We start from the raw sequence: 23,021 nt of genomic DNA on the forward strand, positions 1-23,021 counted from the left end.
TTTTATTTCTCTTGCGCCTATCCTGTTTCCTTGCTTCTCTCCTTCTCTCGAAAATGGAGCTTGCGCGATGATTCTGCATCGGTAGCACTCAACGGAAGAGAATCAGGATCCGAACAGTTCACCGGCATTCTTCAATACATATGGTTTGGTTGCGAAATGTCCACCCACCAATCGAATCACGTGCGTCGCGACGACGTGTTCTAATATCAACTCTCGCCTTAAATGTGATTTCTTCCATTTTCAAAAATTTCCCAAGTGAGTGTTCTTCTTATTTTAAAGGACATTTCATTTTAACAGAGATCACATTTTTCTAAACAATTTTTAAGCTTAATTTTAAAATGATAAGGCTTGTATGTGATTTTAAATATTTATTACATATAATAATTATTATAACAAAAAACCAAAACAAATTTTAAGCTCATAAAAATTTAATATTGTAAATCTAACAAAAACATTCAAATTAATCAAGTTTAATTAAAGTTTTACTTCCAATGGCAAAATATATAAATAAGTATTTGATCAAATTTTTGCACAATTTTTAATGTAACGTAATATAGTCAGCAGCTATGAATTAAACTGCTTTTTTATTGTAAACTGTTGAGAAGAAAATAACAGATTTTTTTACTACTTATCAAAAAGAGCTGTTCTCAAAATTCGTTATCTGATTTGATTCTGAATTTTATAATAAAACAATATTTAGGTTAAGTCGCTACCCACGAGACAAATCAAGATTTTTCAAGACTCGCGGTAACGGTAAATATGGTCTCGATCTTGTCAAGTCCCGGTTAATTTACTTTAGTCTATATTTGACAAAATACATGTGGAATAAATAAGTTAATGTAAACGCATTATTAAAAATTCCATACATTTTATCTTTGTTATATTCATATGTATAAAGCATAAAAATTAAATTATTTACTTATTTAATTAACTTTAGTAAAAAATTAAAGTTTGATTAATTAACTTTTCAATTCTTCTAAATTCCTCAAAACTGAAATAAATCTCACTTACTATCTCAGTTTCGCCCGAAAGTGAATTCCAATCTATTCGATTTTAATATTTGACCAACTGTTCAATTTTTTTCAATTCTAAAATATACTCAAGTAAGTGTCATTTCAAGTATCTTATTTAAAATTAAGTACCTATAGTACAGCTGATATAGCTGCAAGGACAAGTTGTTCGACTTTGGGACTGAAAATCAAAGGTTCAAATCTTTAGACAGACAATTTTTTTTCTGTATAAAATTTGAAAATTGTATTGGAAATAATTAGGTAGAATTTATAATCAATTGTTCCAAATGTATGCAAAAGAAATGGACAGAAATGGAATTCCGAAAAATTAAAATTTCTCAATTCTTCTGATTTTCTCGAAAAAAATCAGTAAATACATTTTATTTATTTCAAAAAATAATACCTTTTTCAGTGTTTATACAGTGAGAAAAAAAATTTAGTGTTTGCAACAAAATTGTTTGGTTAGGCAATTTTGGTTCTTGTAGCCAAATTTTGGTTCGCTGAAACAAAGTCGTAGAGTTATCTCAACCAAACATTTGGTTGGACATTTTTAAATTCCAACCAAAATTTGGTTTCGACAACAAAATAATTTGGTTAACACAACAAAATAGTTTTGTCTAAAAAACCAAATGATCGTTTGTTGTCCTAACCAAAATTTGGTTGCGACAACAAAATATCCACAAATATTTCAATTGGATAAATACAAATTCAATGTTAAATTGATAATAAATAAATAATGAAATAAATAAAAAAGATAAAAAGAAAAGAGATAAGGTAGAATAAAATTTTTAATTTTACAAAAAAAATTGTCTGTTTGATCAACCAAACATTTTTGTTGACTTAACAAAAAAAATTTGGTTGGGCTAACCAAACATTTTTGTTATGCCAACAAAAAACACTCAACCAAATTTTTTGGTTGACTCAAACAAATAGTTTGGTTGCTTAAATACCAACAAAATTTTTTTGTTGGCCCAACCAAATTTTGGTTGCTCTGACTAAACATTTTTCTCAGTGTAATTTTTCTATTCTTATTGAAATAATTACAATGTATATAAACATTACAATTTTCTATTTCATGAACAATAATTGTTGTAACATTTATGTAATGGAGAATATTTAAAAAGAAAGTTAAGAAGATTATAAAACAAAATGTTTAATTTGAGCTCAGTTACTTTTCTGTTCATGGGAAAATGGATTGAAGACTTATAAGAATGACAACGTGGTATAGACTAATTAAATTTATTAATGAAACGACTTTGATCAAATTTAACAAAATTGCTTTGAAAATATCTATATGAAAGGTGTTTGCGTAAGAGCTACTTTTAAATTATGTTGACAAAATTTTATTCTCAGTAAAAATATTATATTATTTATTTAATTATAAATTAAATTTAATTTAATTCAAATTTTAAAGTAAATTTATAAAATTTTTTAAAATAGTTTGCCAAAAATGAATTGTGCGAGTATCAAATTTCTTTTTATATTGCTCATAATTTAGACCATGCTTTTAACTGTCAGTGACTTTTTAAGCATGAACCAGAATATTCCAAAAGTCATGGTAAATGACTGATGAATATTATATAATATAATAAAGGGCAGTTATTTGAAAAGTTTTAGGGTTTAAATGTTTAACAATGTTTAGCCTTCCTACAATGATTGTTCATCTCGAAGGTCTGTCACCTTCCTTATATAGAGTACTGTTTCCTCATAAAGGAACGGAAATTTGGATATCCTACAAGTATCTTAGGATGTTCCCAAAGAAATAGAATAAAAATAAATTGAATACATGATTTTTATATATTTTTTAAATATAAAATATTGACTGTTCTTTCTTACTAAAATTAAATGCTCATTAGTCAGAGTATGTCACGCGGGATATCACACATATATCTCCAACCTTGTTATTTGTAGTCCAATTTGTAATTTCAATAAACTGTTTTGAATAGTGCCTCTTGAATTCAACATTGATTGAGACCACTATGGCCGTTAACAATAAATGGTTGAAATCGTTAAAAAATAGAATGTGCGTGATATTTTGTTAACTACTGCAAGTGAATGTAATAAAAAACGAGATCAATTCATCTTGAAATCTAAATACGATTACTATAATCAAGATTTCAGTAAAATTAAGCATCTTTAAAAATATTTTCAGATAATAATTGTGGCAAAATTAAAAAATATTTTATACCCATTTCAGGTAAATAGAGGAGAGAATAAAAATTAAAAATAACTTTAGAACAAACAAATTTTTGCAAAAAGTAAACACGATAGTTTTTTAATTTGTGAAAACAAATAAAAACACTACCTTAATTTTACTAATTTTTTGTAATTTTCACTTACATGCATTACTATTTGAAATTTTTTATTTATTTTGTATTTTGTAAACTCGAAAAATGTGCAAATTTGCAATTCTACAAAAATTAAACATAACTGTTAATTTTATTGGAAAAATTGATTTTTCAAATTCAAAAGAAACTAACATAAACTAACACATTTCAATTAATATTTATTTTCATTGTTATTTAGCACTTGTATTATTGTCTTTCCAATTAAGAATTTCTAAAGATATTTTGTAAACTGTAATATTAACATTATAGACTAATTAGTCGATAGCTTAAGCGCTTTAGAAATAATACTGACAGTCGACGAAGATTTCAAGCATACATTTAAGTCCATCCTTCAAAGACTTATGAGTATATGTTATATGTTTATAACTAACAAGTTGTTAGCAGTGTTGATAAAATTTGCCACCAATTAAGAGAAATTAGGAAATTATAAAAATTAAATTAAAATTAGAATATTTATAATTAAAATTGGAAATTAATTAACTAGAATAACATTTGCTTTTATATTTCGTTACAAATTAAAAACTCATATTAAGTTTTACATTTATTAAGAACCTGCAAAAACATCGCTCAGGAAGTTTCCTGTTCTTTTCTTTTTATATCATAATGCTCCAAATGAGATGTTTCTGAAGGGTTAAAATATTTTTTGCAATATATCATTAGACATAGAATTTAATAAGCTTTTTAATTGTTTTTGTTTAACTTTCTAACTTATATATTGACTGAGGTATTTATATTTTAAAGACAAGCGTCTTTTTTACAGTTAAAAGTTGTTTTTAAATAATTAGATATTAAAAATAAGAGAGGAAACTAAACATTTTGAATGTTTAAAAAAATTAGCACTTGAGAAAACTTGCCGTCATCCGCTTATTCCGTCGGTAGTCTTCAAGGTAACATGTGTTACTGCCCGAGAGCGACTCAGGGCCAAAAGCGTGGGTCTGGTTAAAGTGTCCGACAAAATGCAATTTTCAATATAGTTTTCTACTTTCTATATTAACATTTTCCATCCGTGTCTTCTTCGTTATCAACTTCCGAGAATTTAACATTACATTCGATCCCTAGACTCAGATTTTTTGAACATTAAAAGAAAGGAATCAAAGTCGAGCACCGGGTAGACATAACTAAGGTGGTTTCCACTGAGTCTGAGAAATGGTGAGGAATATTACTCCTACAAATTAACTTTTTTAATGTACCATCCCAATAAGAACAGCGATAATCTTTAAGTACTGGGAGGTTATTTTGGGTTGGTTGCGATTTACAGGCTGAATGCAAAAATGACGAAACGCTGCGGGCGATTTGTTCCTTGTTGAGTTGACGAACGGGAATTGGAAAACATTAGTCCATTTTAACAGCTCTGCGAATTTATTTTTAAAAAAATGAATGATAAAAAGAGAGTATTTTTTGGTTTAGTTTCATAAAAAAACTGCGATTCATATGTCGAAGTTAACCAGGAAGTAGGAACAAGTTTAATTTTCTTAATTGACATTATCTTTCTAGAGATATAATTTCATGTGGTTTTGATTTCTAGGTGGACTCATGAAAAGTATACTAAGATGATAGTACAAGAAAAAACGATTATTGTGGTGGTATTTGCACTTCTAATTTATTCTGAGGACAATTTAGGTAAGTTTTTATTACACGAAAATGTTTTCTTTATGACGTCAACGACATAGACGTTTTTCAAAAATACATGTGACAATTGCCAGCCCACATAAAAATTATGTTAAAAACAATAATTCATTTTCTTCATATCATGTACAAAAAATTCATTTTTGTTCAGAATTAATTCTTATTTCTTTTTTAAAATATTTTAAGTTCATATTGAAGTTTCTTCTTTTAACTTAGAATCTTAGAAATTTAACTTTTTGACTTGAGAAATTGGTCATCTTTTTAGCCATTATTGTATAAGTAAAATACTCGAAGTGCCGGTTAAAAACATTGAGCGGCAGATGCCAATGGCGAGCATTTAGAAATAGAGAAAAAGCCAACAAGCAGAGGATTAGCGATGGTCATCCGAGTCGCTCAAGGTAAGACGTATGCAGAAGTTTTAGACAAGGAAGTCAAACCGGACGTCATCCACCCAACAGTGGAAATATATTTATCATCATATACTGGAACCGAGTGTAAAAATCTTGATTATCGACAGATAACACAATCCTACAAAAAAATTTGATCCTTTACTTCTTGTCAATGAGTTCATATTGAAGTTAACAATAATTATTTTGTTTTAGGTAGAGCTTTTCAACCGGAATTTATCACTCCCATTGCCAACGTAACTGTAGCAATTGGAAGAGACGCAGTTTTCACTTGTTTAGTGGAACATTTAGGGGGTTACAGGGCAAGTTGTTTGTTATTTATAATTACACGGAGAGAAATAGATGGTACTATCTAGATAGTATCAGGTACCATATTTGATCTTACATATAAAGACAGCAATCTAGATTCTATATCAGTTACAATTCATATTGTAGTGGGTAACATAATCATATTTTTTGAAACATCTTTAATGGTACCAGATAACATCTACTACATCCATTACATGCATATTTCTCCAATAATTAAAAGGAACATTGAGATCATATTCCTGTTGCAGGTAGGTTGGGTGAAAGCGGATACAAAAGCCATTCAAGCAATTCACGATCATGTAATAACTCATAATCCACGAGTGTATGTGTCACATGGTGATCATTCAACATGGAGCTTACATATAAAAGGTGTTCAATTAGAAGATGCAGGCGTGTATATGTGCCAAATAAATACTGATCCAATGAAAAGCCAGGTATTTATTGCTTAATTCAATCTTAAGTCTTCGTTTTAAATTTAGTGGAATTAAAATCTATTGTCATTACTCGAGAAAACTATTATTGTCCATCAATAATCAAATATTCAATTATTTTGTTTTTCTTATAAAAAACGGAGTTTGGACTTGATCTAAATTCCAGCTTAGTAGAGCATGCACAATAATTAGCTGCTACGTCGCCTGCTAAAGGAGTCGTTTCCATCACATTTAAATTAAAAGAATTAAGATTTAGTATAAATAAGTTTAACAGATTTTTTTTGTAGACAGGTGTCTTAACCGTACTTGTTCCTCCGGACTTTTTATCAGGAGAAACGTCAAGTGACGTTATGGTCAGAGAAGGTGGACAAGTAAGAAGATATATAATTAAAAATTTATTAATAATTTTAAGTATATCTAACATCTTAGTTCTTATGTAGATAAAGACGTTTATTAATAGAACTTTTAAATATATTACAACTATAGGTAACATTAACTTGCCATGCAAAAGGAGTTCCGCAACCTACTGTCAGCTGGCGTCGAGAAGATGGAAAAGACATTGTTTTACGTCAAGTACTTTTAGGAAAAACAATTCAAAAGCCAAATAGTAAGATAAATATTAGATTTCTCGATTTGTAAATTATCTAGTAAAGAGCCTAAAAAATTGGAATATATTTGAATATAGTTATGTCCTAAAAATAAATACCGACAAGAACAATAAGGAGCATTCTTGTCTTTTTTATCGCGCATTTGAACAAAAACATCGTATGCAACACGAGCGGAATTGATAATTCCATTCCTGATCTCATATGATGGCCACCCTCGTTTCGCTTGGGTAGCAACTTTGCACTTGTACAGGAATTGTCAACTTTCCACTGTTGCCACACAATGTTTATTAGCCAATTATAAAGTTTTTTTACCGCTTTAGGTGATTATATCAGTCAGCGAGTTTAAAAATTTATAGTGAGGGAATTCAGCAGATCCCGAATGACTTTTGTAACAGTCATGTCCAGAAATTAGTAAATTAGTTAAAAATAATCAATTACATATTAAAATAATCAATAACTTACAAAAATTGGAAAACAATTGGTTCCGTATACATGAAATAAACTTATTTGTTATAAAAACCAACATGTAAAAATTTCAAGTTTTGTATGATAAATATTGTAAATAACACAGTGAGGAACAATTTACTTATTAAAATTTTAAAAAATTGTTGAGCCCTCTATCGCTTACTCTATTTGACATACAAAGCTTATATTGTTATACATTTAATTTTTATAACAAATATGTTCATTAATAGTTTTGTAATTAAAAAAATCATTAGATTAATAGATTTCGATATATTGAATTTAAAAATTAGATAATCAGATTTGCTATCAGCGACTCCAAAGACATTTAATAGTTTTGTCTATCACTGTAGAAAAGTTTTCGGGAAAATCCCCAAAAATGTTCCGAAAAGTAATAACCTGAAATTGAGAAAAACTTAATTTATACTTATTTAAAATTGCAATGCTTGTATACGTATTTACTAATCCATATTTGGGACAGAAATTGTTGTTTCAGAATATAAAGGAGAAGAATTAAAATTAATAAACGTTCTCCGACATGAAATGGGTGCCTACTTCTGTATTGCTAGCAATGGAGTTCCTCCAGCAGTCAGCAAACGTATCATCGTTAATATACATTGTAAATAAATATGTTAAAGTATTTACAAATATTTTAATGCCCCTTATACAATTAAAAATATAATCTATTAACTTTATGTGTGTATATAAGTGGATTGTTCCATTATATTTCAACCATTTTCAGAAAATTCTGATGCATTTAGGTCCTAGGTTAATAAATTTTTAATTATACATATAATAAGGATAATTATAAGGATAATTATGATTTTTAAATATTAATAACGATTTCAATTAAAGAATTAATAATAATTAATGGATTTAAATTATACTTAGTGCCTAGGTGTTTTTGGGGTCGCTGAACACGAATCTGAAATCAGATTTGCTTTATTACAGCAAATTTTTTTTCTAATCTCAAAAAATGGCCGATTTTATGAGGCGGCAAATGAATTTTTGAAAGATTGATGGATTTACTTGAAACTTGATTCTCTAGAGGATTTGGGGTCGCTCTTTACGATTAAGCTGAACATTTTTTTTACATGCCCTTAATAATATACAATAATTTTTATCCCCGTTAAAGCGTTATTTTATCATTTACACCTTATTTTCAACCCAACTTTTTTTTTTAGATCTTGCTATTGGACATTTTTTACAGGAATGTTTGTCATAAGTCAATCTGTAGCGTCTTCAAATGGGGTCCCGGAGTGCTTAAAGATTTTCTGTTGTCTCTTTATATTAAGGCAAGTAGGCAAGTATATACATTTTACAAGGCGACGTTTCTGAATGATCCGTCAGGTTTTTTGGCCAGTCACTGTTCAGCATCGAGAAAAACTGTTAAGTACTGGGTAGTTCAGACTTGACTACGTGTGATGATAAATTTTTCTATTGTAGTACTCTTTTATTAACTAAATATTACTTAATGTTAAATAACCACACAGCATTAAGAATTTCCTGAATATTTCCATAAATAGACTTTGACAATAAGAACTTTGGAATGAAATGTAATGGAATGATCCGTAAAGTAAACGTCCCAGTATCTGACCACCTTATAAGATTGGTCGGCTTGGTGGAAAACCCTACTATTTCAAACAAGTGTTGTAAACCATTTTGATTCAAAACAAGGCTTATATAAAAACCTAATAAAATTGGATTTGAACTGTGCACAATACTAGTGGAAAACTTTTAGGACGTACCAATTTTAAGGTGGCCACCTTTTGTGACGTTTACCTTATCAATATAAATAATAATTTTTATTCATGAATTTCGCATTTTTTTTAGTTCCTCCAATAATCCATGTGCCTAATCAACTAGTTGGGGCTCCACTAGGGACAGATGTAGATTTGGAATGTTTTGTCGAAGCATCACCCAAAGCGATAAATTATTGGGTTAAAGAGACGGGTAAGAATGATACTAATTATAAAAAAATAGTGAATCGATATTTCACATTATATTGCAAAAGTTTTGTCCATATTTCTCCAGATAGCACGATATTTTTTAGATGCTCTTCTGAACAAAATTTGAAAGTTATTATTTATTTATTTATGTAATAAATAATCAAATTATTTTCTTCTTATTTCAAGGGTCAATGATTATTTCTAACTCAAGACATGATGTTCAAACAACCATTAAATCACCATTTGAAGTTCGTATGAAACTAACAATCCGAAATTTACAAAGGCAAGACGTAGGCTCTTATCGTTGTGCAGCGAAGAATTCTTTGGGAGAGATGGAGAGTAATATCCGTTTATATGGTGCGTTTGAAAGTTTGTATAATACATTTCAAAAAGTTTGAAAATCATTTGATAAGTATTTTTTGTTATATTATATTCCTTTCCAGAACAGGACTTAAAATGCGAAAAAACCTTACGAAATAAATGTGTTTGTAAAATTAAATTTTAACTTAATAAAAATAAATATTACTTTTGCAGAAATTTCGGGACCCTCGAGAACTCAGACGGTACTTCTTCCTGCTCTTTCTGATGAAAACCAAGATGAAGAGGATGTTAGTGTTATTATTGTTGGTGCAAATAATATAGAAAAAAAGGAAAATAAACCAGTAGACAATACAGTTCATGGTCACATAGGATACCCAACAGCTTCCATAATACCACCTACCACTAAGTTAAATAAAAAACATTTCTCTAATCCTAAAATTTCATCATCGAGGGGCAACAAATTACAATCCAGTAACAGTATTTTTAAGGTGCTAATAATTGTGCTTGCAAACCTCAAATGGCAACAATAAGCAATCGGAGCATTTAATGTATTATATATATATTATAAACGGCTTGACGATTCATTAAAGAATTCTGTTATATGCACTATCAAATAAAATATACCTCAAAAAAGCAAGGAAGAAAAAGGAGTCTATATATAAGATTTTTATCAACAAAAATGTTAAGGGTTGTAAAATTTCTTTTACAAAATCTATAAACAAAATCATAAAGATATACACAAAGAAATGATGTTTTATGTAATATTATGAAATATATGTATAATAATATTACATCCGTTTACTTTTATTTTATATAATAGTCATATGTAAAAATTCAAAATTTTTACATAAGCAAAATTTACTTGAAGGGCATCACTAAGACGAGACAAACAATGCGAGTCGACTCCTTTGGTAAACAATTTTAACATAATAATAGTAATTATGAATAAACTAAAGGTATGTAGACCTGATTCGTGATAATCCTTAACTGTTTTATTTTTACTATTTTACTACTTTATACTTAATAAATTCAGAAATATACTTGAGGGTGACGAGAAATTTGCTAATTCATATGAAACTAGAAACAAAAATATATAATTGAAATTTCTTTAATCATATTAATCTTCTAGATATGGAATTTATTGTGAAAATGAAATTGAAATGACACTATTTTATTCAGCCAAACCATTCTTCGAAAGAAGAATGTTAATTAACAGCCACTCAAACTCGATATGCAAGACTCCCTCTGAAGATAACAGCTTCAACAGCAATAGTACGATTCACCTTACTATAGGAGTAAATGAGCATCCTGTCTGAGTAAGAATCCGATGACGTCTACTATACAGTTGTGTTTTCGGTGTTGTTGTTATCTCACTGTGTTCTTTGGTAATTGTCCTTGTAGTTCAGAAGCCTAGTGCCTTGTTATCTGTTGCCATTCTCTTTAACAAGAATAGTACAAAATATTACTAGAGATTCAATTTTTCGTCATTCCACATAAACATATAAGATATGAAACATATTTCACTTTCTTTTCTGCAAAGCACTGTTAAAATGATTATGCCACGTTAAGAAACTGTAATAACTTTATGCGGCAGTTAAGTTACATGCATGAAAGATTTGATTCGAATTAGTTTCTTTAACATTAGTATCAGCAGCTTCAGAATAGAATCACGCTCTACTCTAACGTCTTAAAAGATTTCCTTAGGGGTTTGCAATGCCATTCACGGAGTAACTTTACGTGTTCTTTTCAGTCTAATCAAACTCCCTCAATAACTTTGAAAAGAAGAAGTGGGCAAAACGAAAGATTCATAGAGTAATTAGTCATAATGTCAAGAAAAACTGTTAAATTCAACATCAACAAATTCTGCTAATTATTCACAATAATGAAATATGTAAAATGTAAAGTAAAAGATGATTTATCATCTCATTTTTTAAGAACCAATCCTGCAACAGAGATTTTGCCATAAAGAAAGAATAGTAAAAAGACAAGGTCTAACGCGTAATGGCTTACGTGCAGGTTCACATAGAAGTAAACAACTCCGGCGCGCATTACTTTACGAGCAGGGTAAGACGTGTTCCATTTCGTCGTTAATGTGACATGGAGAGCATGTATTTCTGTCAAAGTAAAAGGTCAGTTATTTACACCTCCCAATGTACCATCGGAGAAGCTAAGAACTACAATTTTTCTTATTTCATAAAATTATTTTTAAATTATTTTCATTTTAATAAATATCTACTCTATGGGTGAATTCACATGGAGGCGTAAAAGCGTCGACGTGAAACGAAAACCATGAAAGTAATAAAGATAATGATATCTCCCCATCTCTTTTACTCACATGGTTTCCGCCGACGCCTTTACGCTGACATTGGACGGCACCTTATGAACTTATAATTTTCCCTAATCTGTTTCCTCAGTTTAACTTAATTTTCAAAAAATGTATTTCTAATTGTACCAAACCAAATAATCGTTGCTTTTTATTAATATGCGATTACCTTGTTATGCTTACTTTGTTCTTCTCCTAGAATGACCTTGTGTCTATTGAACATTTTTGACTCTTATTTATTTGTTCTGATGGACTTTTAAAAGATACCGATACACTGATACTCTGCTACTAATCTGCTTCATGGTTAGTGCTATACCCTTTTAATAGCATTTTTCTTAGCTTAGAGGCCCCAGCTTTCATGATTTTTGAAAGCCGGTGGTCCTTGATATACGTAGGACGGTAGCATTTTAAATTCTTTCTTCCAACACTGATTTATCACTAAAATAGTAAATAATTTTACAATCATAATTTTACACACGACCGAGATGAGAATATCATTGTCTTCGAGAAAATTGGATTTTTGAAACTCAAAATAATAAACGACAAGCTTATAACAATGAAGATTAGAATCGCATCATCCGTAAGACATTATAATTATAGCAATTTAAATTCAATAATTTTAGTATTTCGTTGGTAGTAGGGGAAGCGTGCAGCTGTTCTCTCAATTAGCATACTAAACTTTATCACCAACAGCCTCACAAAGACGTGCCAAGACGGCTGAACTAATTTTGAAGATAGAATAAGTTGGAAGCGCGTTCCATTCCTCACTAGGTTTAACAACGATAACTAGAACGAAGTAAGAGTATGATTATCATTTATGTGAGTTAATTTGTTTTTCAAAAATAAGAGATTTCCATCGAATTTGAGCAAAGTCTTCAACATCTTGAGAGGGATCTACAGCCTGTATGTTGTGAATATAATGTCAAGTTATATTATACAATAATTGTGTAAAACTTTATCAAAAGAAAATCTTTTGCAATATCTTCTCCACTATATGGAGAATTTTGATAAAATATGTAACAAAATTAAAAAACCTTTGATAGGAAGCCAATCGTGAATCTTGGCAATTTCCCACTGGGTATAGTGAGCACAGTAGTAGTGCAGGGAGATCTGAGGAAATCTATAGCTTTAATTGAAGTGGTTCTTCCACGTTTTTGATTAGCTTTAGAACCGAAAAGGACACTCACTGATGACAGCGCGCGAAAGGAAACTTGCGAACTAATGTAAAACAAATCACTTTGGCAACAAAGCCGGTTGATACAAAAAAAAATGTATATATATATTTTTTTTTATTTGCTATTAGCCCGCAAGTTTTTCTCATGCGCATTGTCATCAGCTGGTGCCCTTTTACAATTCTAAAGCTAATCCAAAACGTGAGGTCACTTAAACTGAACACTCACACTACAGTTACATCTCCTTAAATTATGCTGTGATAGAGAGTCTTCGATTTAAAAGTTACAAATGAGGTGTAGATTTTTAATTTATGGTGAAATAATTTATATTTTGAATAGTGGATCGGAATATTGAGAAGTTGTCAGTGAAGTTGTTAGTAAACTTGAATGCCTCGGGCGGCATTTCTGCTTAAGAGCAGAGACGTGTTGCGGACAGTTCTCCTCTACACTCCTCACCGTACAATTTCACTATCAGTCTGACACCTCCATGTGAAATTGTACAGATATTTCCGATAATACATTGAATTCTAAAATTATCCCAGAACTTCAGTTGATGTAGTTTTTAAAACAAAAATTAGCATGGTCTTAATTATAGGTACTGTAAATTATGTCAAATAATGTGAATTTATAATTATTCTTAAAATTCGAAAAATAATTATATAAATAAATCAACAAGTTTAAAAAACGTAGTCGATAATATTTTTTCAGCACGTAACTTATTGTTCTTTTATGTACTAATATATTAGTTTACGCGTATAACACCGCAATTCATCTAATTATAAGATATACATATATATTTAAGTCCACTTGTTGAACATAAATTTCACTTTCCTAAGCACTGTAAATAAATTTGCGTAAATTAAAGTAATTTCCTCATTTTTGTGTGATTAATTCTATTATGAAGAAAAAAATAAAAGTTATTAAACAAACTAAAAGTAAAAAAATGTTATAAAAATAAGATATGGATATTCAGCTATTTAAAGAGAAGTTAAATGCCTGCGCTGTATAGAAGTAGAGTGAAAACGGCATTTTTGTGATTTAGAATATTTGCAATGAAGTGCGAATTTTATGGAAGATTCCTGAGCTTGCAAATCTGACTACTTGAACCATAATTTAACTCAGAGCATCATGTCCATGACGGGTATAGTATAGGCTAGATTGGAACAACCGAAGCGCGAATAGAACTGGCATACAGCCAACCTACAAAAGCAGGATCAGTTTAGGTGACTTATTATCAACCATTTATATGGGAATCATCTATAAGAATAGTAAAATGAACAGAAGCCCTAGAGAGGTATTTCTTGAAGGTGAAAACTGACGGAGAACATGCACTGCTCAATCTAGTTTAATAAATAGCTCTCTCTTTCTCTCTACAGTAATAATTTTTTGTTAAATATTCAAATAATACATTAATTTTGATATTATATTTTTCAAAGTTTTCATTTGGATAAGTTTAAGTACACACTTGTGGAAATTATATTTTCAAGTAAAAAGTTGTAATTCAAACTTTTTCGTTTGGACCTCAATCTCGAGATTGTGGATGACATAAAAGTTTCAACAATGTTTTGTTTTATCAGATTAGACAAGCTTTATGAAAAGTTTTGATTTCCCTCAATTGTGGAGCAATAAAGAAATAAATAAATAAAAAAATAATAAATAAATGGATTCTTCCTTCAGAACGTCTTTCAGTAATACTATTTCCATTGTATGTATGCCTATAGAGTTGTGTTCAATGACGGTACAACGCTGCACCGTATCTTATTAGAAACAAATATTCATGTCACACACTCGGCACCGGCTGGTGCCAAGTGCTTGACTCTTACCCTCCAATGCACGTGCGTGAGAAAGCAGTTATCCAAAATATTTTTTGAAACTATTACAAATTTCAAATCTTGTAAAATTATATTAAGGCAAACGTTGCAGCACTAATCAACATTTCTTTATTATTTTTAAATGTCAAGATTCCAGATTGCACTTTTATTGTAACGCGTTATAACTTTCAGCCCCTCAAATGAAAATTATATACTAACAAAAAGTGTAAACCTTTGGGTCTGGTTCCACTCTACACTAGTCATTTTGTAAATAATAATTTATTTTTGTCACTTGTCTAATAATTTAAGGACTTTTCTATGACAAAATTCCAAATTAAAAATTTATTTTAAAACCTTAATTTTATAACGTCAACGAAAAAATATGTATAAAAAATAATATAATACTGTAGATTCTTTTTTAAATTTTTCAAGTTTTCATTCGCAAGTATATACTTTCCATAGGTTGCATTTTATTTCTGAACCCCTTGGTGTATTCAGACTAGCATGAATTCCTTGCTCTACCGTCAAAGAGAGTTGACTCTGTTCTGTGATTAAAGAAAATTATGGAGTACCAAAGCCAAATAATTACAGACTATCTTGTTCTGTAGGACAGAGGCTATCTAGTTTTCCTCAATTAATTCCAAAATTCACATCGAGTTTATGTGTTAACAACTACAAATGTCCTTAACTTACAATTTAAACATGAAAATTAATTAAACTTTCAAGACGTAGGTTATTTTTCAGTTTCAAATTTATTCATCATTTTTCTAAAAAAAGGGCCGATCTGTCATTTTATTCTATACGAAATATTACTTAAAGAACAAGTGTTTAATCAATATGTATCGACAATTCTCGATAATTTTCATTCTTTCAATCTTAATAATAAAAAATCACAACTAATGAACACGAGAAATGTCTGAATATATATAAAATATAAATACAATGAACAAAATTTGGCCGAGAAATTCAACTACCGTTTGATAGTCGACTGGTAAATTAATTACTTTTATAGTTAGTTTAACTCTCTGTGTGTAATTAATTTAACTATTTTTTACGGAGTTAACAATTAATAGTTGATTTTACTAAAAAATGTAGTTAAATCAATAAATTACAAAATTTTATTCTACCAACTTCATTCTTAGTTCTTTTACCTACTTTCTCATAGTCAATGCAACTTTTTAACTTCAGTTTGAAGACCTATTGCACTAGGCAGAGTAGTTACAAAGTAGTCAAATCTACTAGTTTTTTTGAGTACTTATTATTATATTTTGTTAAGGTAATTTTTTTACATTTTAAGTAAAAATAATAAAAATGTATACTTTTAAATGATTTTACTAATATTATTACTATAAATACTATATACACAATGGTGCAGGAATCTTTCATTCCAAGCTTGCAGCAACCTTTCATGGCAACCTTGTATAGAGGTGGCACATTTTGCTACTTGCTGAAAACTTACCGCACAAGCTTGGCAACCTGTCACTGTAATCATTTTGTAAGCTTATCGCTAGATTTTGTGCTGTCTGGGATGATATTTGTACCCATTTTTTTGTCTTCGAAAATCTCACACTGAATTTCTCATGTAAAGAAAATGAGCATACATTTAGAATGACCTGCTGAAATTCTCGCCAGTAATTTTGACTTGAAAGTTGGAAGACATAAGGTGGAGAAAGAGAGTCTTAGTGAATCATGAATTCCTTCATTTCAACGTGCAGATGTTCGATGAGCGATATTTCACGTGGCCATTATGCTCCAGGGGTATAATACCGCACAATTACTGAGATCTCAAGTTCGCGAAAGAAAGGAAATAAAATCAGCATAAAGCGAGCTTCCAAATGGCGCCAGCAGACCTTAATGAAAGTACTGGTGCGGGACGGAATGCATGGACCCTTAAATTAATTCGCGATGAATTACGTCTGCACCAGCTGTTAAGGCAGTTGTGTTTATTTATGAAGGAAGTGAGATCTCCTTCATAGTATTTAAGGAAGAATTTATTCTTAATCTTTTCTCTTAACCAGAACGCAAACAAAATGCTATTCATAAGTGTATATTATGAATTATGTAAAGCTTATAGTATTGGAAATTTTGTAATTACTGTCGTTTTATATACATACAAATGTACACATACGACTTAAATTCTTAATTTTAAGCACCACTCTATCTTTGCGAATTTAGCTAAAGTCTTAACCCAGAAATTGCAAACGTATGTACAGACATTTCAAATTATATGTAATTGATTTTTTTTTCTATATTTGTTAGATTTCTCAAATTTCCCTGACCCAAATATTTTTCGCTGACTGCCCTGAATTGTGGCTATCTTGTAGATGGAAAATAAGTATATTATTATATAATAAAAAAAAATTTGTTTTTAAAAATTCGTAAAAAATATAAGTTTTTATTTAAAATTAAAATTTATTTTAGATTACAATTTATATTTTCTACTCCACATGTGTTTTAGAAAGTAAATTTTTAACCGAATACTGATAGAGAGCTGCATTCACACTTTTTAGATTTTCAATTTCTTTCAAAGCTGCTTTCAATTTATCAGAATCGTCTTCTGATGAAGAAACAGCAAAAGTTTTGTTGCTGAAATACAAATCTGGATTTAACAATCTAGAAATATTGTCATTCTTCAAAACGACTTGCAAATGTTGACTACTGTCGTCACTTGACCTTTGCAGAGGTCGCACATTAATAACCGGTTTGAGAGTACTTGTCCGAAAATTCTCTAGAGATTTTGCGAAGAAAGCCGATACAATAGGTCCTTTATGTTTTATAGTCTTGATAATTTCACGCGCAGGAATATCCCAAATATGTACAAGACCATCTGTTCCTCCAGAAACGAGAGTTTTACAGTCAACTGAAACTGACAAAGTCACTACACCTCCATCATGAGCATTAATTATAGAGTTTTCATTATCTTGATCCGTAGAAGCAAAACGTTCAATGCTACGAGGTGGATCATGCAGATTGACTTGGAGTATTTTACCGTTTGCAGTACCAATAAACAATCGAGTTTCAATTATGTCCATAGTTACTGACAAGAGAGGAGCGTCACAAGGAACATTCAAAAGAACTTTACCAATACAGGCATCAAATATTTTTGCTGTACAATCAGCAGACACAGAACATAATCGTCCTCTCAAACCAAATTTACCAAAGTAAAGATCTTTTATTGCTCTCGAGTGAACTGTGAAAGATTGTACAGGATTCGTTTGTCCCGTTGCAACTTGTGCAAGAGACCATATAAAAATTAAACCATCTTCTCCGCCACTTGCAAAAAGAGTTCCGTCTGAGTTGAACACCAGACAAGTTACAGATTGAAAATGTTCGGCTAATGTTGCAAGCAACCTACCTGTGCAAATTTGCCAAACAGAAATCTTATCCTTCAAGCCTGCTACAATGTAGGAACCATTGGGGGTAGAAGCTAAAGCAGTAATTTTAGTAGGAGTTGAAAGATGAAGATTAGGAACTGGGTTTTGACTATTCAAAGGCCATAGATGAAGTAATGGCTTTACTGCGTCAGCTGCCAATAAATAACTGTCTCCAAGAAGTTGCAGTGTGTGAAAGCCAAGAGCTGATGCATGTTTGTATGTTGAAAGGAGTGACGCTGTTGATGGATCCCAAACGGCTGCACTATAACTTTCTCCAGTACTGTCACTTGTTATAATAACTTCCTTTGTACCCCTCATTTTTTATGGTGAAACTGAAAAATTATTGAATATAATACGTTATATTATTTTATTCTCTGTATTCCACAGGGTTTGAAATCGAAAAGTAAGGTTCAGAACAACCAAGAGTCAACAATTCTCAACCGTTTTTGGATTTCTTTTTTAAAAATAATATGTATTAAATTTATAAAAGATCTGTCGAGCCTGATTTTCAATTGTTTATGGATATTTACTTAAATTTACTTCTATACATTTCTGTAAAGTAAAATAATGCTTAGGTCAATTATCCAAGCGGCACGAAAACTTACACCAGACTTGCAGGAAGCTTGCCATAAGAGGACATTTTGTTACACTGAAAAAAGGGTTTGGTATTGACAACCAAACGTTTGGTTGGTATTTAAGCAACCAATTTTTTTTTATTGAATCAACAAAATTTTGGTTGTCCCAATCAAACTTTAGTAAGGACAACAAAAATCCTTTTTTTCTAATTTTGGTTGTGTCAAACAAATTTTGATTGAGACAATTAAAATTTTGTTGATTCAACAAAAAAATTTTGGTTGCTTAAATACCAACCAAACGTTTGGTTGTCAATACCAAACTTGCACCAAAATAGATACATGTTTAAACTGCAATATTGCACGACAAGCTTCCTACAAGTTTATTGCAAACTTTTGTACTGCTTGGGTAGTAAATTGTTATAAACAAAAAGTCAACTTAAAATATATATATATGAATAAATTCATCTTAAGGTTAGGAATACAATTTCATTATAATATATATATATATATATATATATATACTCTCTAAATCTGAATTAGTAAAAATGTTTACTAATTTAAATTAGTGAACATTTTTACTAATTCAGATTTAGAGAGTATATGTAAGCTTTTCATTGCCATTTTAAAAAAAAATTTTTGATAAAAAGACAATAAACAAAATTTTTTTAGGTAATTTCAAAATCTTTGTATCTATTTTGAGATTTTTGTGTCATAAATAAGCTTGCCAAATTCGATTAAAATTCGTTAAAATATTTTTAAGTTTACGTGTTTACGAAAGCCGGCATTCACACACACACACACACACACACACACATATCCACACATATGATCAGGAAATTATATGACCCATTTCTATATAAAGGATAGTTTGTTTAATGCATTTTTAAAAGAATTTAAATTTGAATGACTACAAAGCTTCCTCCACGAAAAAGCAACATGAAATATAAGACACCAATATTGAGAAAAAACAATTTTTTAAAAGGATTTTTGAAATATTACTGAAAAACTACTTACATGTTTAGAATTTATAAGAGGATGCATGTGAATGGAAGCAGAAAGTTTTTTCGGTAATTTCGTCATGAACGTTATAATCAAGAAGAGTAGAGGCAAGAGGAAAAACTTGACTGTTTGATCATAGAGAGTAGTGAGTCAAATAGTGATGTGTGCAGTGTGGATCGCAGCATGATAACGTAGGTCACTGTAGCGTTTCTCTCTTGCGTAGAGCGAGAAGAAAAGAGACTAACTTTTCTCTCGCACATAGAATGAGACAGAACTAGTTGCGCGCGATTTTACGGATTACGTTTTCTTCTTCTTCTTCTTCTTCTTTAGTTGTGGCTAAACGGATTACCTTTATTTGTACAGTTGTGTACTATTTCTCTCCGTGTACACAGTAAAAAGAAAGTCTAATTTTAAGACAGAAAAGGTGTCTTATTTTAAAAGATAACATTTTTAAGACTGCCCTTGCTGAATCTAAGCAATGGATTTACATGCAATTTGAATTGAAATACATTATGGCTAGTACTGCTGAATAATTTAAGACTCATCTTAAAATAAGATTTACTTTTTACAGTGTAAAGAATAGATTTTTAAGGTAGCTTATACATGCCTTCTTCTTCTTCTTCTTCTTCTCTATGAAAATGCATCGCTCGACGAAAACCAAGAAGGTATATGTTAGCACCTTTAAACGGGAACGCAATCGTAGGTAGGAAGAATAAGTTAGAGAAGGATATCATATATCTTTGTCATTCTCTAACTTATTCTTCCGTTTAGGCTGCAGTCCCATGACAGCGCTTCTCGTTACGTTTTCTAACTAGGCCATGAGTGTAAACATAGCAAACATATATCTGAATCTCTTTTACACTCATGATCAACTCTGTAAATGTGAATTAGTTACTTTTGACTAATTGAAGTGCACCGATTCGTTCATAAAATGAATTAGTAACTACTTTGACTAAATTTTTAGTGAAAAATGACTAATTGTTAGTAAAAAACTACTAATTCATTTATTAAAGTTTACTAATTGAAATAGTAACCTTACTAAATGAATTAGTAACCTTACTAAATGAATTAGTAGTTTTCTACTATCAATTAGCCATATTTGACAAAAAATTTATCAAACGATTACTAATTCATTTAATGAACGAATAGGCGCAGTTCAATAAGATTTAGAGAGAAGTGACAAAACGCTGAGATGGGACTGATGCAGCCTTACGATTGCGAATGCCTTCCCGTTTAAGAATTTATTAAAAACTTTTTTCCTCTTCTATCTAAGGAATATAGCATAAGACCCTTTTCGTCTTAGAATTTAACGCAATCATCTTCTCTCTTTTGTCCATGAAAATAACATAAGAATGTCTTGCTCTTGCCTAATTTGCATATCTACTTAGTAAAGATTCTGCTTTGGCCTTTAGATGTAAAAATAATGCTTATATATTTCAACATAACCTAAAAATTTTGTTATAGATATTTTATCATATGAAAAATACAATAGATAAAAAAATTATCATGTATACTTCTAAAAATAAAAGAATTTCATGATTTAATCGAAATCTGTATACATATTATATGCATATAACTTTCATTCAACACTAAACTTTCTCTATTTATCTTATAATAAATTACACAAATACCTTACATATTGCACTGTAATGTTTGAATCCATGAATAAATATATTTGAATGGATATGTATTAATATATTTAATAAATAATTTAATTTCAATTTTTAAAAACCATTCAAGTGACAAAAATTGATTCACCATGTTGCTAACAGACCTATCATGACCTAACCCAAACTTAACTATGCTATACTTTCAAAATAACATTTCTTATTTCTATATTGAATTATGTATACATACCAATATTTGGTACTTTTACAGATTTTTATACAAATATTAATCGCCGATGCATAGCATGCACACTTATAAAAAACAAAACATACAGTGGAAAGGAATAATTAATAATTATTTGTGAATTTATCATTTTAAAGTAAAAAGTACTTTTCATAAAATGACAAAAACTGAGACTATTAGTCTTATGAAAAAGGTAATGAATTTAATTATATTTTATAATTATTATACATTATATTTATAATTTAAGCATAACTGCTTAAAATATAAATATAAAACAATATCACTACAAGCACACGTTCACACTGTAAAAAAGGGATCGAATTTCACAGTTCAAATAGTAAAGTCACACAATTTTGTGACGAATTTCGTTAAAAAATTGTGTAAGATTACAATATTTAGTATGGTAATAGTAACCCAGTGGGCACGGGTTGTCTGTCCAAAGAACGTCTTAAAGACATCCAATGCTCCCGTGCTCACTGGGAATGGTTTTGAGGTTAGAAATACACAATCGTGTAAATTTACACACTGAGTGGAGCGACGTGGGAGCGACTTTAAATCACAATGTACTTAAATGTCCAATTACTATTGTAAATTTACTGCTCTGAATGTGGGTTTTTTTCCTCGCATCTATAACATGAGATTTTTATTTTTCTCCAAAATAAGAGGAAAAAAATTATACTACCCAGATAGCACAATTTCTTACGTGGTTTCGTGTAAGATTGAACAGTTCCGCCTCACAATAACCTTGTAATATTTTCTCAATATTCCAGCGCAATATTGCCTTAGACGTTACGTGCGAGGTTGTTGTTAAGGGGAACTATTCAATCTTGCACGAACCTTGCCTGAATATTACAATGTAATATTACCAAACTTACCATGTTAGAAATTGTGCTATCTCGGTATGTTCAAGGTGCACTACAATTCTGTAGAACAAAATAAACATCTTAGACTACTATCAAATAAAATTTAACATAAATGAAATATGAAACGAAAGAATGAAATATTACTGTTTTTATTATATTATTACTTTTTTTGCAGATACAGCAATGTGAAGAGATTTTAAAAGACTTTTGGGACCGTGTTGATAAAATGCAAAAAAAGCTAAATAGTAGATTATTAACAATAGAAGATCGTGAGAGATTAGAACTTGAATTAGAAAAACTACAAGAAGTTTTGAAAAAGAATGAAGATATTCTAAAAAAACTACGTCGCAAAAATAGTCAATCTTTCATGGTTGCTGCAAGTTTAATATTCATTTGTTTTCTCTTATTTGGAATTTATTCTATGTTTTTTGGAAAGATTTAAGCATTTATATTATAATATAATCAAATAAATTTTTTATATGAATTTATAGGTACTGATTAATAAAATATATAGGATACTTATTTTTTACCAATACTTCTTTGACAAATTCAATATTTTTTAATGGAATTTTTTATGCGAAA

General features: G+C 29.9%; 3 protein-coding genes and 1 long non-coding RNA gene across 4 annotated transcripts; 2 read left to right on the forward strand and 2 right to left on the reverse strand.

Annotated features, from left to right (window-relative positions):
• Positions 1-124: 124 nt before the first annotated feature.
• On the forward strand, positions 125-21,687 carry LOC127290467 (lachesin-like). The gene is made up of 11 exons (XM_051319044.1): positions 125-255; positions 4,884-4,978; positions 5,587-5,697; positions 5,953-6,134; positions 6,419-6,502; positions 6,618-6,738; positions 7,683-7,820; positions 9,035-9,154; positions 9,337-9,507; positions 9,685-10,787; positions 21,604-21,687. Exons 2-10 carry the CDS (start codon positions 4,909-4,911, stop codon positions 9,999-10,001), a joined length of 1,314 nt encoding a protein of 437 aa, XP_051175001.1. The 5' UTR covers positions 125-255; positions 4,884-4,908; the 3' UTR covers positions 10,002-10,787; positions 21,604-21,687.
• LOC127290521 (uncharacterized) lies at positions 10,784-13,130 on the reverse strand. The gene is made up of 3 exons (XR_007844375.1): positions 11,964-13,130; positions 11,482-11,585; positions 10,784-10,909 (listed from the first exon to the last, which is right to left on the reverse strand). It is a non-coding gene; the product is annotated as an uncharacterized LOC127290521 (long non-coding RNA).
• LOC127290474 (WD repeat-containing protein 18) lies at positions 17,153-19,976 on the reverse strand. Its single transcript, XM_051319055.1, has 2 exons — positions 19,741-19,976; positions 17,153-18,483 (listed from the first exon to the last, which is right to left on the reverse strand). Exon 2 carries the CDS (start codon positions 18,467-18,469, stop codon positions 17,216-17,218), a length of 1,254 nt encoding a protein of 417 aa, XP_051175012.1. The 5' UTR covers positions 18,470-18,483; positions 19,741-19,976; the 3' UTR covers positions 17,153-17,215.
• LOC127290511 (uncharacterized) lies at positions 21,544-22,923 on the forward strand. Its single transcript, XM_051319127.1, has 2 exons — positions 21,544-21,769; positions 22,615-22,923. The coding sequence occupies exons 1-2, from the start codon at positions 21,734-21,736 to the stop codon at positions 22,879-22,881; spliced, it is 303 nt and encodes a 100-aa protein (XP_051175084.1). The 5' UTR covers positions 21,544-21,733; the 3' UTR covers positions 22,882-22,923.
• The last annotated feature ends 98 nt before the right edge of the window (positions 22,924-23,021 follow it).

Source organism: Leptopilina boulardi, unplaced genomic scaffold (assembly GCF_019393585.1).
Source record: "Leptopilina boulardi isolate dan_hultmark-lab unplaced genomic scaffold, ZJU_Lbou_2.1 LbouV2_123, whole genome shotgun sequence".
NCBI lineage: Eukaryota > Metazoa > Arthropoda > Insecta > Hymenoptera > Figitidae > Leptopilina > Leptopilina boulardi.

What these genes read in the sequence shown, in the direction of transcription:
- LOC127290467 (XM_051319044.1), top strand. Translation starts at nt 4,909, where the DNA reads ATGATAGTACAAGAAAAAACGATTATTGTGGTGGTATTTGCACTTCTA. An exon ending in CTGATCCAATGAAAAGCCAG is followed by an intron (nt 6,135 to 6,418) that starts GTATTTATTGCT and finishes TTTTTTTTGTAG; the next exon opens with ACAGGTGTCTTAACCGTACT. An exon ending in GAGTAATATCCGTTTATATG is followed by an intron (nt 9,508 to 9,684) that starts GTGCGTTTGAAA and finishes TTACTTTTGCAG; the next exon opens with AAATTTCGGGACCCTCGAGA.
- LOC127290474 (XM_051319055.1), bottom strand. Translation starts at nt 18,469, where the DNA reads ATGAGGGGTACAAAGGAAGTTATTATAACAAGTGACAGTACTGGAGAA.
- LOC127290511 (XM_051319127.1), top strand. Translation starts at nt 21,734, where the DNA reads ATGACAAAAACTGAGACTATTAGTCTTATGAAAAAG. An exon ending in CTATTAGTCTTATGAAAAAG is followed by an intron (nt 21,770 to 22,614) that starts GTAATGAATTTA and finishes CTTTTTTTGCAG; the next exon opens with ATACAGCAATGTGAAGAGAT.